This window comes from Erinaceus europaeus, chromosome 4 (genome assembly GCF_950295315.1).
Source record: "Erinaceus europaeus chromosome 4, mEriEur2.1, whole genome shotgun sequence".
NCBI classification, from domain to species: domain Eukaryota; kingdom Metazoa; phylum Chordata; class Mammalia; order Eulipotyphla; family Erinaceidae; genus Erinaceus; species Erinaceus europaeus.
In genome coordinates, this window is record NC_080165.1 from 54100190 (window position 1) to 54114324 (window position 14135).

Below are 14135 nucleotides of genomic sequence, written 5' to 3' on the forward strand. Positions count from 1 at the left end.
TATTGCTCTTGTTGTTTATCGTTGTTATTGCTGTCATTATTGTTGGATAGGACAGAGAAATGGAGAGAGGAGGGGAGACAGAGGGGGAGAGAAAGAGAGACCTGTAGACCTGCTTCACTTCCTGTGAGGCGACCCCCCCTCCCCCGCAGGCGGGGAGCCAGGGGCTGGAACCGGGATCCTTATTTGCATCATGTGAGCTTAACCTGCTGCACTACTTCCCGGCCCCTCTACCATAGAATTAAAAAAAAAATTCTTTATTGGGGGATTAATGGTTTACAGTTAACATTAAAATACAATATTTTGCACATGTATAACATTTCCATATAACAATACAAACCCCACTAGGTCCTCCTCTGCCATCATGCTTCAAGACCTGAACACCCACCCCTACCACTACCACCACTCACATAATTAGCCCAGGACAGTGTTCTGTTCCTCTCTAAATCAGGCCCTAGTGTGAGGGACCTCATGAATGCCTGAACCTCTGCAGAAGGCCTGAAAAGAGATGGATTACGCCAGGGGATCTCAATCTTGCTTAACCCAAGGATCCCTTTGGCACTTCTATTGATTGCTCCTCAGAATTATGATTTAAGATTTATAAAAATTGGGAGCCGGGCAGTAGTGCATCAGGTTAAGCACACGTGGCACAAAGCACAAGGACCAGTGTAAGGATCCTGGTTCTAGCCCCTGGCTCCCCACCTGAAGGGGAGTTGATTCACAGGTGGTAAAGCAGGTCTGCAGGTGTCGATCTTTCTCTCCCCCCTCTGTCTTCCCCTCCCCTTTCTATTTCTGTCCTATTTAACAATGATGACATCAATAACAACAACAACTATAACAATAATAAACAAGGGCAACAAAAGGGAAAATAAAATATTTTTAAAAATTAAAAAAAAAGATTTATAAAAAGCTAGTCTGGGATAAGTAGATAGCATAGTGGTTCTACAAAAGACTTTCATGCCTGAGGTTTGAATCCCATGTTCAGTCCCTGGCATTACCTTAAGCCAGATCTGAGCAGTGCTCTGATAAAACAAAAATAAAAAACTATAGTCTGTCTGGCTATCATTTATATATTGGATTGTTGCAAAAGTCATGATATATATATATATTTTTTTTTCTAGGCAGAAATCATGACTTTCCTGACAACCTAATGATTACAGAAGAAAGTTTGTTTTTAAATTATAAGGAACATATGTGTTTAAATTTTTTATTAGTTATTTAGCAGTGGTTGACAAGATTACATGGGTATAGTTTCACACTGCACCCCCCACCAAAGTTCTGTATCTATCTCCACCTCCCTGCTTCTTTAACAACTAGCTTTAGTGTCAGGTGCAATACCTACTAACATTGCCAAACTGTAAGAAGCATAGTGGTATTCTAAGGTTTCTACCAAGTGTGGAATGTAAAAGTAGCTGTGATAATGACAAGGCAGATTCATTGTTGATACTACTGGGAAGTTTGCTTACCATATTCATACTTAAAGGAAAAACAAGGACGTGCTTTCTTGTCCATGTTCTAGGACACTCTAAGCTCCTATGGCTCTGCAAGTCCCAGGTGGAGAATCCTAGATTATGTTAATAAAGTGTGCAAATGATCCTTTAAATGTGTGCTGGGAAGTAGAACTAAGTATCTAAATGGTTCCAGAGGTTTGGAAGGAAGAGTCATAACCACCAAGAGAGAACATTTAATAAAGAGTTCAAATTTGGCTGGGGAAAAAAAAATTCTGTTCTAAGTATAGGAAGAAGCAGGTCATCCTTTTTTTTTTTTTTAATTTTTAAAAATATTTAATCCCTTTTGTTGCCATTGTATTATTGTTGTTATTATTGATGTCATTGTTGTTAGATAGGACAGAGAGAAATGGAGAGGAGAGGGGGAGAGAAAGATAGACACCTGCAGACCTGCTTCACTGCCTGTGAAGCGACTCCCCTGCAGGTGGGGAGCCGGGGCTCGAACCGGGATCCTTACACCGGTCCTAGTGCTTTGCGCCACATGCGTTTAACCTGCTGTGCTACTGCCTGACTCACTCTTTTTTTTTTTTTGACTAGTGTTTTTTAAAAAATATTTTGCTTGTTGGAGAGACAGAAATCAAGAGGGAAGGGGAGATAGAGTTGGAGAGAGGAAGAGAGACAACTGCAATGGGGCTTCACCACTTGTGAAGCTTCCCTACCCCTTGCAGGTGGAGACTGGGGACTTGAACCTGGATCCTTGTGCATTGTAATATGTGAGTAAACTTGGCATGCCACTACTCTGCCCCAAAGCAGATTGTTTTTTATGGCAGTTTATGTGACACAGAGACCCCTGGGGTCTTGGTAATATTCACATAGTGAGCCAACTGGATAATAAAGATAACAGCACTAAATAGCTTCAGTTAATCGACCCTTGTGGTCCAGATTGCAGATCTGTGAGTCCTGCTAAAATCTACACAGGTCATGCTATTGTGACCTTGAATTTTTTTTACATTTCCATATATTTTATGTATTTTAATGAAAGAGATACAGAGAGAGGTTGAGAGCCCAAAGTACTGCTCAGCTCTGGCTTATGGTGGTGCTGGGGTTTGAACCTGGGACTTTAAAGCCTCAGGCAGGAATGTCTTTTGCTTAACCATTATGCTGTTTCCCCAGCCCTGTGACCCTGCTTTAAGACAGGTACTCTGTATGACTTGGGAGGTGGTGACAGTAGACAAAGTGTTGGATTCTCCAGCACTACGTACTAAATTTGATTCCTGGCTTTGCATGTGCTAGAGTGATGCTCTGGTTTTCTCCTCTCTCCTAGATAGGTAAATAAATACAAGACAAACAAACAAACACGTACTGGCAGGACATGAATCTAGACAGACCTGGAGAGGTGGCTCGGCTGGATTTGCTTTTCCAATTTGATCCCCGCACCTTCTACCAAATTGGTGCTTTGGTTTTGTTTGTTTGTCCTAATTAAATTAAAAACATCTTTTGAGAGAGAGAAGAATCAGAACATTGAAGTTTTAGGTCTATTGCAACCACCCAGAGTTCATTTTAAATCCAGTCTTCACATGAACAAACCTGCTTATCTGTGGTTTCCTAACTCAGCAAATGCAAGCCAGACACTTGTAGGGGGAGGGGTCATCCGTGACACCCCTTTTTTTCTTATTCTCACTGCCATGCTTACAATGTTTTACTTTCCAAAATCCCCCTAAACTGTCAATTTCTGTGCAGCTCCACGGTCATCCTGGAACTATTTCCACCTTACTCGGACCATTGCATTAATTCATAAATATATGCAACCACAAAAACAACACAGGGTGATCTACACAGCATAGGAAAGGGTTTTTGTTGTTGTTGTTTGTTTTGTTTTTAAAATTTAACCAGAGACCCCGGCTCTCCACCTGCAGGGGAGTCGCTTCACAGGCGGTGAAGCAGGTCTGCAGGTGTCTGTCTTTCTCTCCTCCTCTCTGTCTTCCCCTCCTCTCTCCATTTCTCTCTGTCCTATCCAACAACGACGACAACAACAATAATAACTACAACAATAAAACAACAAGGGCAACAAAAGGGAATAAAAAAAAAATTAACCAGAGCACTGTTCAACTGCTGGTGGTGCAGGGCCTCAGGCATGAGAGTTACTTTGCGTAACCATTATGCTATCTAGCCCCCCGCCCAGTTTTGTTGTTGTTGTTGTTTGTTTTTTAACCAGAGCACTGCTCAACTCTGGCTTATGGTGATGTGGAGGACTGAACCTAGGACTTTGGAGCCTCAGGCATGAGAGTCTCTGCATAACCATTATACTATCTACCCCCACCCAGGAAAGTCTTAATGGCTCTTAATATCCTTGGCTCCTGGATCTTCACATATGTATTTCAAATTCCAGCTTGGGCATTTTTTAGTTGTTAATGCTAGACAGATTTCTTAACATCATTCGGTCTGTTAAGTGAGGATAACACATTTTGCCTTATAGAAACTTGGAGGGAAAAGCGTAGTTCTGGTTTGGGCTGGACGCTTTTCCCTACAGTAGCTTCATAAATCAAGTCAGACCAAACAATTTATTTCTTGTACAACCTGTACTTAATGCAGCCTGGAAGGTGGTACAGTGGCTGAAGCTTCGGAGTCTCAGGCATGAAAAAGAGTGATGCTCTAGTTCTATAAAATAAAATAAAATAAAATAAAATAAAATAAAATAAAATAAAATGGCATTTATTCGGGAGTGAAGAGGTGGTGTGTGACAGTTTGGCGGCCGTGATTGTCAGGATTAAATCCTGTGGAGTCAGCCGCACTGGAATGTGCGGATTAACTCAGTGGGACGGAAAACACAGTGGGACGTACACTATTCCAATTTTAAGAGGAGCAACTGAACTCAAATAACCTGGTTTTGTGCTTTTCTAAATGTAAGAGCCTCATTACCGAGCCATCGCTGCACCCTACTGAGGCAGTAGAAGTACTCCAGGCTCCCCTCCCCTCGCTCACCGGAATTGGTGGATATACGGTTAGTGCCAAGCTTGGAAAAGGTGCGGAACTAAATGTCTCAGCCTTCTCTTGTTTCGGTGCTCTTCATTTAAAGCTGTATTCATAGCGCTGCTTTCACGCGATGCATTTTGGGAGTTGTAGTCCAAAATCCTTTAGTCTGCTCCCACATAGGTAAGGACAAGACTTCAATTCCCAATATACTCCGCTGCAGGCGAGTGCAACCTTTATTCATGTTCTTTCTACTTCACCACTCCTTCGCATCTCTTCTCAGTCCTCCCACCTGGACTTCTGTGAAATCCTTCCTCCGGTTTACTCTTTTTTTTTTTTTTTTTTTTTAACCTTGCATTTTCCACTACCCTATCACGTTTTCGCTGGAGCCAATGGAAGGCACTGGTTTCGATTAAATGACAGCTTGAGAACTGCTACACGATTGGGATCGTCACAGAGTGGTAAGGGGGAGTGGGAGTTGGGGAGCGGAGGTGTTTACAAGAGAACTGAGAGGCGAGGAGTGGGAGGAAAGTGGGGGGTAAATTGGAAGATTCGACTGTGTGGGTGAAGCAGTCGTGGAGGGAAGGGGTAGAATTAGATTTGGGAGACGTGAAGAGGAAAGGTAGTGCCCAGCAGGAGAAGTGGGACAAGGAATAGAAATCGACAGATTTGGAGTTTATGGGCTGATCTGATCAAGAGTGGAAGGGATTGAGGACGGGTCACAAACCAGCTTGTCACTGTAGCCCTGGAGGGGGCACATAAGATAACTATGGGGCAAGTCATTGACATACAAAGGATTTTTTGGACGTAAGGGACAATCAACGATTATGCCACTTAGAAATTGATAATTTCTTAATTGGAAATTGAGAGAAGACTAGTTGAGGGCAGAAGTGGGTGAAAAGGCAGGAAAGAGAGGGTTGTTTATGTTTGGGGAAAGATGAAGAAAAGAGGTGTGGGTGGTAGCGCACCGGATTAAGTGCACTCCTCTCCCCCTCCCCCTCTCTCTCAATTTCTGTCTGTCCTATGGAAGGAAAAAAAAAAACCACCAGAAGCATCGAGCCCCACTGACTGGAGGGAGGGAGGGAGAGAGGGAGAGGGAGGGAGAGAGGGAGAGAGAAAGAAAGAGAGAAAGAGAGAAAGGAATCATAAAAGGTTGTTGTGGAGGCCAAACATCCAGAATCTACGTGAAAGGTGAGGGGTGACACCGGCATGGACTTTGTGCTCATATCTAACACTTGTAATTCTCTCAGGTGATGGAGAACATCCCCACAAAGGGTGGACTGAACAGAGTACACCTACAATGCAGGAATCTGCAGGAATTCCTAGGGGGTCTGAGCCCTGGGGTACTGGACCGATTGTATGGGCACCCTGCCACCTGTCTGGCAGTTTTCAGGTATCTTCTTCATGGCAGAGAATAATTTATCAGTGCACTTGCCCTGGGGGACTTAGTGAAGTGTGTCAGACCAAAATAGATGGAGTTTATGGGAGCCAGAGGGCTGGTAAGTGTGTGTGTGTGTGTGTGTGTGTGTGTGTGTGTGTGTGTGGTGAGAAGAGGTGTTTTAAATGACTGCTAAGGGTTGAGATACTATCTGTGGCTATGCTATTAATATTTTGCCTTTACTTCCTCCTAGAGAGCTTCCATCCCTGGCTAAGAACTGGGTGATGCGGATGCTCTTTCTGGAGCAGCCTTTGCCACAAGCTGCTGTGGCTCTGTGGGTGAAGAAGGAATTCACCAAGTAAGTCTCCACAATTTTCTCAACAGTTAGATTCCCCACATTTCTGTTCCTTGGGACATTTCTAGGAAAATTTAATGGTACACCTAAAAAAATAATTAAGTAGATCTGAAGAGATGTCCTAGAAATAGGACACCTGCGCCAAGCGCAAGGATCGGCATAAGGATCCCGATTCGGGCCCCCAGTTCCCCACCTGCAGGGGAGTCGCTTCACAAGTGGTGAAGCAGGTCTGCAGGTGTCTGTCTTTCTCTCCCCCTCTCTGTCTTCCCTCCTCTCTCCTTTTCTCTTTGTCCAATCTAACAAAGACATCAATAACAACAACAATAATAACTACAACAATTAATAAAAAAAAACAAGGAGAACAAAAGGGGAAATAAATGAATAAATATAAAAGAAATAAAAAAAAGAAATAGGACACCTGCTTTCTTCCTTTCTTCCTTCCTTTCTTTCCTTCCTCCCCTCCCCCACCAGTACTGTTTAACTGTGGCTTATGGTGGTGCTGGGATTGAACCTGGGACCTCAGATCGCCAGGCATGAAAGTTTTTGCATTACAATTATTCGGTATCCCCGACTCACACCCTTGCCTGGTAGGTATGAGACCCTGGGTTCAATTTTGGGCACCTCATGGAAGCAACAAAAGCAAACTAAGTAGAACTTCATGAATAGTGGAACAATCCTTTGCGTTCTCTGCTGGCGCACCCCACCCCCAATAAAGTATTTGTTCTGGAGAGGTGACTTGGGATAGCACTCACACATGAGATTCTGAGCGTAATCTCTGACACAACATTAAAACATTTAATTTCTGGCCTGGGAGGTGGTGCAGTAGATAAAGCATTGAACTCTCTCTTTTTATTTATTGGGATTAATTGTTTACAGTCAACTGTAAAATACAGTTATTTGTATGTGTATAACATTTCTCAGTTTTCCTATAACATATAGGACCTGGACCCCTCCCCCCCCCCAGTCTTTTACTTTGGTGCAATATACCAAACCAAGTTCTGCTTTGTGTTTTCTTATTTTTCAACTTCTATTATTATTATTAATGATTCCATAATGTTCAACAAGCTTGTGGGAAAAGAGGGATACAGTTCACACAGTTCCTACCACCAGAGTGCCATATCCTATCTCCTCCATTAAAAAGTTGTCTATTCTTTATCCCTCTGTGAGTATGGACCAAAAATTTCTATGGGAAATTTTTGCAGAAGGTAGGAGGTCTGACTTCTGTAATTGCTTCTCCACTGGACATGGGCATTGACAAGTCAGTCCATACCTCTAGCCTGTTTGTACCTTTCCCTGGTTGGGTAGGGCTCTGGGGAGGTGAGGTTCCAGGACACATTGGTAAGGTCATCTGCCCAGGGAAGTCAGGTTGGCATCATGGTAGTATTTCTCAGCTTCTGTCTATGAGTGAGATCATCCCATATTCATCTTTCTCTTTCTGACTTGTCTCACCTAACATGATTCCTTCAAGCTTAATCCAAGATGAGGTGAAGTAAATTAAACCACCATTTTTAATAGCTGAGTAGTATTCCATTGTGTATATATATATATTACAACTTTGTCAGCCACTCATCTGTTGTCGGACACCTGGATTTCTTCCAGGTTTTGGCTATTACAGATTGTGCTGCTATGAACATAGGCATACACACATTTATTTGGATGTGTTTGGTTCCTTAGGATATATCCCCAGGTGAGGAGTTGCAGGGTCATTGGGTAGTTCCACTTCTAGCCTTGTGAGGGTTCTCCAGGCTGCTCTTCACAGGGGTTGAACCAATTTACATTCCCACCAGCAGTGGAGAAGTGTTCCTTTGCCCCCACAACCTCTCCAGTATTTGTTGCTGCTACCTTTTTCTGATGTATGACATTACAGGAGTGAAGTGGTATTTCATGGTTGTCTTTATTTGCATTTCTCTGACAATCACTTGGAGCATTTTTTTTTTTTTTTAATGTTTGTCAGCCCTTTGGATCTCTTCTTTGGTGAATATTCTGTTCGTATCCTCTTCCCATTTTTGGATGGGGTCATTTGTTTTCTTGTTGCTGAGTTTGGTGAGCTCTTTATATATTTTGGTTATTAGCCTAATATCTGATGTATGGCATACAGAGATTTTCTACTATTCTTTAATGGGTCTCTTTGTATGGGTGGTGATTTCTTGTGCTGTGGAGAAGTTTTTTAAATTTGATGTAGTCCCATTAGTTTATTTTTGTTTTAATCTTCTTTGTCATTGGATTTGTATCATTGAAGAAGCCTTTAAAATTTAGATGGAAAAGAGTTCTGCCAATATTTTCCTTTAAGCATTTGATAGTTTCTGGTCTAACATCCAAGTCCTTTATCCACTTGGAATTCACTTTTGTGTTTGGTGAAATGTAGTGGTTCAGTTTCATTCTTGTGCATGTTTCAACCCAATTTTTTCAACACCATTTGCTAAAGATACTTAAAGCATTAAACTCTTAAGCTTGAGGACCTGAGTTCAATCCACGTACCAGAGTGAAGCTTTAGTACAATCTCTCGCTCTCTTCCTTATAAACAAACAAATACATAGTTTAAAAAAATGTCTGGAAAACTGTACACACTATATTTTTCTTCTTGGAGAGTTGTGTCTATAAGAAGGCAGTGGTAGGTAATGTAGTAATGAAATTAACCTTGAGATTTCACTATGTGAAACAGTGTTCCAAGGACTGCCAGTTCAGAAGACTGAAGCAGAGGCCTTGATGGGCCTCCTTTTTGTTCTCTAAATACTCCTTTCACGTTCTGCTTCTGTTTCAGAGCTCAGGAGGAAAGTACAGGGCTTCTGAGTGGTCTCCATATCTGGCACACTCAACTGCTCCCTGGTGGTCTCCAGGGCCTCATCCTCAATCCCATCTTCCGCCAGAACCTCCGCATTGCTCTTCTGGGTGGGTATGTCACTACCATTTCTTCCTAAGTTGGGTCAGGGGAACTAGTAGTTAAACTGCTGGAAGGGAGGAGCCTCACAGTGACCTCCTTGGAGCCCTGTGGCTCTGCCTTTGGTAGCTCCCTCAGGAATAAACTGAGCCAGATGTAGCTGCACGGTATGGAGACTATCTACCACAGTGCAATGGGGGCAAGAATGGGAAGAGGGCAGAGGACTGGGCAGAGAACATAGGCAGGATTCCTTACTCTTGGCCCATCCTGGCCACAGGGGGAAGGCCTGGTCTGATGACACAAGTCAGCTAGGACCAGACAAGCATGCCCGGGATGTCCCCTCACTTGACAAGTACGCCGAGGAACGATGGGAGGTGAGAACTAGGGGCTCTTTGTGCCTTTACTTTCGTCCCTGCTTCCTTTGGCCCTTAGAGGTTTGTTCTCTTTCACTCCCCAGGTGGTTCTGCACTTCATGGTGGGCTCCCCTAGTGCAGCTGTCAGCCAGGACCTGGCTCAGCTCCTTAGCCAGGCTGGGCTCATGAAGAGGTGAGGAAGCCAGTGGTACACACAGCTTTGTCATCTCCTTTGGTTCCTGCTAAACTGAGTGTCTAAGCAGGTCAGCTTTGGAGAGGTGTGGATTACAAAAGGAGAGCTAAGTGAAGTGTAACCAGAAATAAGCTGAGAAATAATATGAGGACAACTGGGCATGGTGGCTTCTCTCTGAATACTACCATTGTCTCTCTTTATCTGTAGTACCGAACCTGGAGAGCCACCCTGCATTACTTCTGCGGGCTTCCAGTTCCTGCTGTTGGACACCCCAGCTCAGCTCTGGTATTTCATGTTGCAATATCTGCAGACAGCCCAGGTGAGGAGGCATGGGCCTGCTTGCTGGAATGCTCTGATCTTCTCAGAACCCACTGGGAGACTCCCTGTATAGATGCTAGATTGTGATTTTCTCCCTCCTGTCATTCTCCTGTCTTCTCCCTTCTACCACTCCTAACTCTGCTCCTTCCTCTCTAGAGTCGGGGCATGGACCTGGTGGAGATTCTTTCCTTCCTTTTCCAGCTCAGCTTTTCTACTCTGGGGAAGGTAAGCAAGGAGCCAGAGCTGGGGATTTGGGTGAATAGACTGAAGGATTGAGAGATGGGAAGAGGCAGCAGAATGCAAGAATGAATAAAGTATGACCAAAGACAGGAAAAGAGAGATTGAGTGTAATGGAGTTGGGAGGAGAATGGGATGTGTTTTGGAGCCCAGCTAGCTACATTTCTTCCCCAGGATTACTCTGTGGAAGGTATGAGTGATTCTCTATTGAATTTCTTGCAACACCTGCGTGAGTTTGGGCTGGTTTTCCAGAGGAAGGTAAGAGCATTCAGGTATATGGTATGTAGGGAAGAGGCAGGGTGATATGCTTCCTTTGCATTTAGAAAGAAATGGGGTCTCTGGAGGCAGGAACAGGAAGCATTTGTCAGGACTGAACTCTTGGGTCCCTGGGGGAGGGGATTTGGAAGTTGAGGCCCTGTGTCCTGGGAGAACTCACATTTGTGGTTCTGGGGATCAAACCACTCATAGTTTCTGGCAGGAAATTGTAGAGGTGTGACATCTGAGAGAGGGCCCTCAGCTTTTCTTTTTATCCTTTCCAGAGGAAATCTCGGCGCTACTATCCTACACGACTGGCCATCAATCTGTCATCTGGTGTTTCTGGTGTTTCTGGGGCTGGAGGCACTGTACATCAGCCAGGCTTCATTGTTGTGGAAACCAACTACCGACTGTATGCCTACACAGGTGAGGACACAGGGCACCTGGGAGAACAGCTTGGCCAGGACAGTGGGGAGGAAGAAGGAAGCAAGTATATATTTATATATTTTTAGCAGTTTACAGAACTCTGCCATTTCGTCACACTTGAAGGACTCAAGGGAGTGAGTCTGGGTGTGGGAAGCCTCCTCATCGTCTCTTCCTGTCTCCTGTTCAGAGTCGGAGCTGCAGATTGCCCTCATTGCCCTCTTCTCTGAGATGCTCTATCGCTTTCCCAACATGGTGGTGGCACAGGTGACCAGGGAGAGTGTGCAGCAGGCCATTGCCAGCGGTATCACAGCCCAGCAGGTAATCCCTCCCCTGGGGGAGGTGGGGGACAGTATATGGGCTGTGGCTTACAGGTTGGTCACCTTATGAGCTTGTTATGTTGGTGAGTTGTCAGTGTTTGAACATAGATCAGGCACATGAGAAGTCAAGGCTCTATTTGTGTGGGAACAGGTAGACCGTTGATGGGAAAAACATGGAGGGAGGAGGTATAGCTCCGGATTATTATCTCTGAACCTCCTCTCCCTTACTGCATGAATGACCTAGTTGCTTCACTTCTTTGTGCCTCATTTTTCTCACTCATTTAGAGCATGGAATACTGATACTTTCTCCTCTCACTGGGTTGTGGGTGGGGGATTCAACAACAAAATAAAGGTGAAGCATTTAACTCAGGATTTTTCATGTAGTAAGTGCTCAAAACGAAAACAAAAACTGAGAGTCGGGCGGTAGCACAGTGGGTTAAGCACACACGATGCAAAGCACAAGGACTGGCGTAAGGATCCCGGTTCGAGCCCCCTGGCTCCCCACCTGCAGGGGAGTTGCTTCACAGGTGATGAAGCAGGTCTGCAGGTGTCTTTATCTTTCTCTCCTCTCTGTCTTCCCCTCCTCTCTCCATTTCTCTCTGTCCTGTCCAACAATGATGAAATCAGTAACAACAACAATAATAACTACAACAATAAAAAAACAATAGGGCAACAAAAGGGAATAAATAAATAAAAAGATTAAAAAAAATACCTGCTGATGTGTGTGTGTGTGTGTGTGTGTGTTTGTGTGTAACAAGACCTCAGTGGAAAGTGTAAAGGTGTGGAGAGGGACATATGGAGGTAGAAGAGAGAAATAAGGATGTAGTAGTGTTGTCTTGAGTGGCATGGAGGGGAAGAGAGGGTTGGATCAGGAAAAAAAGGGGGCAATTATGTATAAATGTAGGCAGATCATTGTAGAGATGATGGTTGGCCCATGCCTACAACCTTAGGGAAACTGTGGTGGCTTGCAGTGGGGTGACTGAAGATTCAGAACCTTAGTGGTGAGAATGGAGTGGATTTAACTCCTGTTGACATATAATGTTGTTAGTCAATATTAAATCACTAATAAATAAATAAATAAAAGTGTAAATGTGCCCAAGAAGGAATAGTAGACGTGATCAGTGGGAACAGCAACTTGGGGCAACTGTTGCATAGGGATGGATGGGTTGAGTTGACGGCAGGCATGTCATTGTGAGCTTTTAGACAGTAGCGTTTAAAGTTATGTTTAATGTTTCAGTGATCTTGGGTGATAACTCTGCTAGTTTTCCTGTCCTCTCATCAAAACCTTGTTTCCATAATTGTCTCTTTTCAAAGATCATCCATTTTCTAAGGACAAGGGCCCATCCGGTGATGCTCAAACAGGTACCAACCTGCTGGAGCTGACAGCCTCTGGCATCTGGGAATGAAGTGGTGGGAGGAAAAGGAGACTTCCAAACTTGGAGAGTGGTTGGAGGGCTGGGTTATTTGGGGACAGTATTTTTGTTTGTTTCTGCCTAGAGCTTCACTCAGCTCTCACTGGCTGTGGTGCTGGGGCTTGAACCTCTCATATGCAAGTTCCGTACTTCACTACTGCTCAATTTCCCCAACCCCTGGATCAATATTCTTGAGCCTCACAGCCATCCCTTGTACCTTAGACACCAGTGCTGCCCCCCACCATCACAGACCAAATTCGACTGTGGGAGCTGGAAAGGGATAGACTCCGGTTCACTGAGGGTGAGTGGTTTCAGAGTTTATTCTTGGTCATTGTCGGTTTACACCTTTCATTTTTTGTTTACTGCGTGGACTGGGAGAGTGGGGGGAAGGTGGCAGGACATGTTTTATTTGGGGGTGAGTTGGTAGCAGTAAATATATTTGCCTCAAATTAATGCAATTTGGATTTGACAAGTAAAATTGGGAGGGATAATTCATTCATAATAACCTCTGCTTATGGAGAGCATTAATAGCGCTTTTTAAATTATACTGTCTTCCTGGATATGACTGGATCACATCAATGTTATAATAAACCACTAAAATAAATACTGAGGATGAGTTCTTTAAAAAAACATTTGGGGAGGGGGTGGGTGGTGGAGCACCTGGTTGAACACTCACAACCAGGTTCCAGCTGGGCTTCACACCTGCAAGGGGGAAAGCTTCACGAGGGGTGAAGCAGGTCTGCAAGTGTCTCTCTCTCTCCTTATCTTCCCTTCCCCTCTCAATTTCTTTCTGTCCTGTCAAATAAAATAGAAAGAAAGAAAAAAAGTTGGGGTTCGGGGAAGAGCCACCGGGAGTGGTGGATTCTTTGTGCCATCACCGAGTCCCAGCGATAACCCTGGTGGCAATTAAAAATGATTTTGTTGTTGTTAAATAGCAGAAGGAAAGGGAGGGAGGACACCAGAGCAGCACGCTGACAGAGATGGTGTCAGGGAGTGAACGCAGGACCTCATGCTTGCAAGCCCTGGGCAGTTGTTACACCACCTCCCAGGCCACTGAGGGGGGAGCACTTTAAATTGTGGCGGGTTAGGTCCAGACCACTGAGCGCCTTCCCTCTCTTGTCCCCTGGGTCCAGGCGTCCTGTATAACCAGTTCCTGTCACAAGTGGACTTTGAGCTGCTGCTGGCCCACGCGCGGGAGCTGGGGGTGCTGGTGTTCGAGAACTCGGCCAAGCGGCTCATGGTGGTGACCCCGGCTGGGCACAGCGACGTCAAGCGCTTCTGGAAGCGGCAGAAGCACAGCTCCTGAGAATGCGGGCGGGCGGGCGGGCGGGTGGACCCGGGGCCCGGACAGACGGCCACGTGGGGGCGAGCGCGGCCACAGAACTCAGGTGTTTTGTTTTGTTTTGTTTTTGTTTTGTTTTTTTACTGACATTTCGGGACTCCTGTTTAATAAAGTTGTGTTAATAAACCACGCGGATGGGTTGTAGTCCCGCTGGGCGGCCCCGGGGCGCGGAGACACACCCCCTGGCAGCCATTGGATCTGAGGAGAGGGGGTGGGGCCTGAGTCGGTCGCCGCGCATGCGCTGGGCGGAGCCCTG

At 44.9% G+C, this 14135-nt stretch overlaps 1 protein-coding gene across 3 annotated transcripts; it reads left to right on the top strand.

The window, feature by feature from the left end:
* The first annotated feature begins 4655 nt into the window (after nucleotides 1-4655).
* Nucleotides 4656-14005, top strand: GTF2H4 (general transcription factor IIH subunit 4). Of its 3 annotated transcripts, XM_007532315.3 has the most exons (14): nucleotides 4657-4876; nucleotides 5666-5808; nucleotides 6047-6151; nucleotides 8910-9041; nucleotides 9304-9400; nucleotides 9484-9572; nucleotides 9780-9891; nucleotides 10047-10115; nucleotides 10302-10385; nucleotides 10667-10808; nucleotides 10996-11126; nucleotides 12440-12487; nucleotides 12760-12838; nucleotides 13671-14005. In XM_007532315.3, the coding sequence occupies exons 2-14, from the start codon at nucleotides 5669-5671 to the stop codon at nucleotides 13841-13843; spliced, it is 1401 nt and encodes a 466-aa protein (XP_007532377.1). In that variant the 5' UTR covers nucleotides 4657-4876; nucleotides 5666-5668; the 3' UTR covers nucleotides 13844-14005. The 3 variants fall into 3 exon arrangements, with proteins under 3 accessions (XP_060045406.1, XP_060045407.1, XP_007532377.1); XM_060189423.1 differs by lacking the exon at nucleotides 10302-10385 and having other exon boundaries at nucleotides 4656-4876; XM_060189424.1 differs by lacking the exons at nucleotides 9304-9400; nucleotides 9484-9572 and having other exon boundaries at nucleotides 4656-4876.
* The last annotated feature ends 130 nt before the right edge of the window (nucleotides 14006-14135 follow it).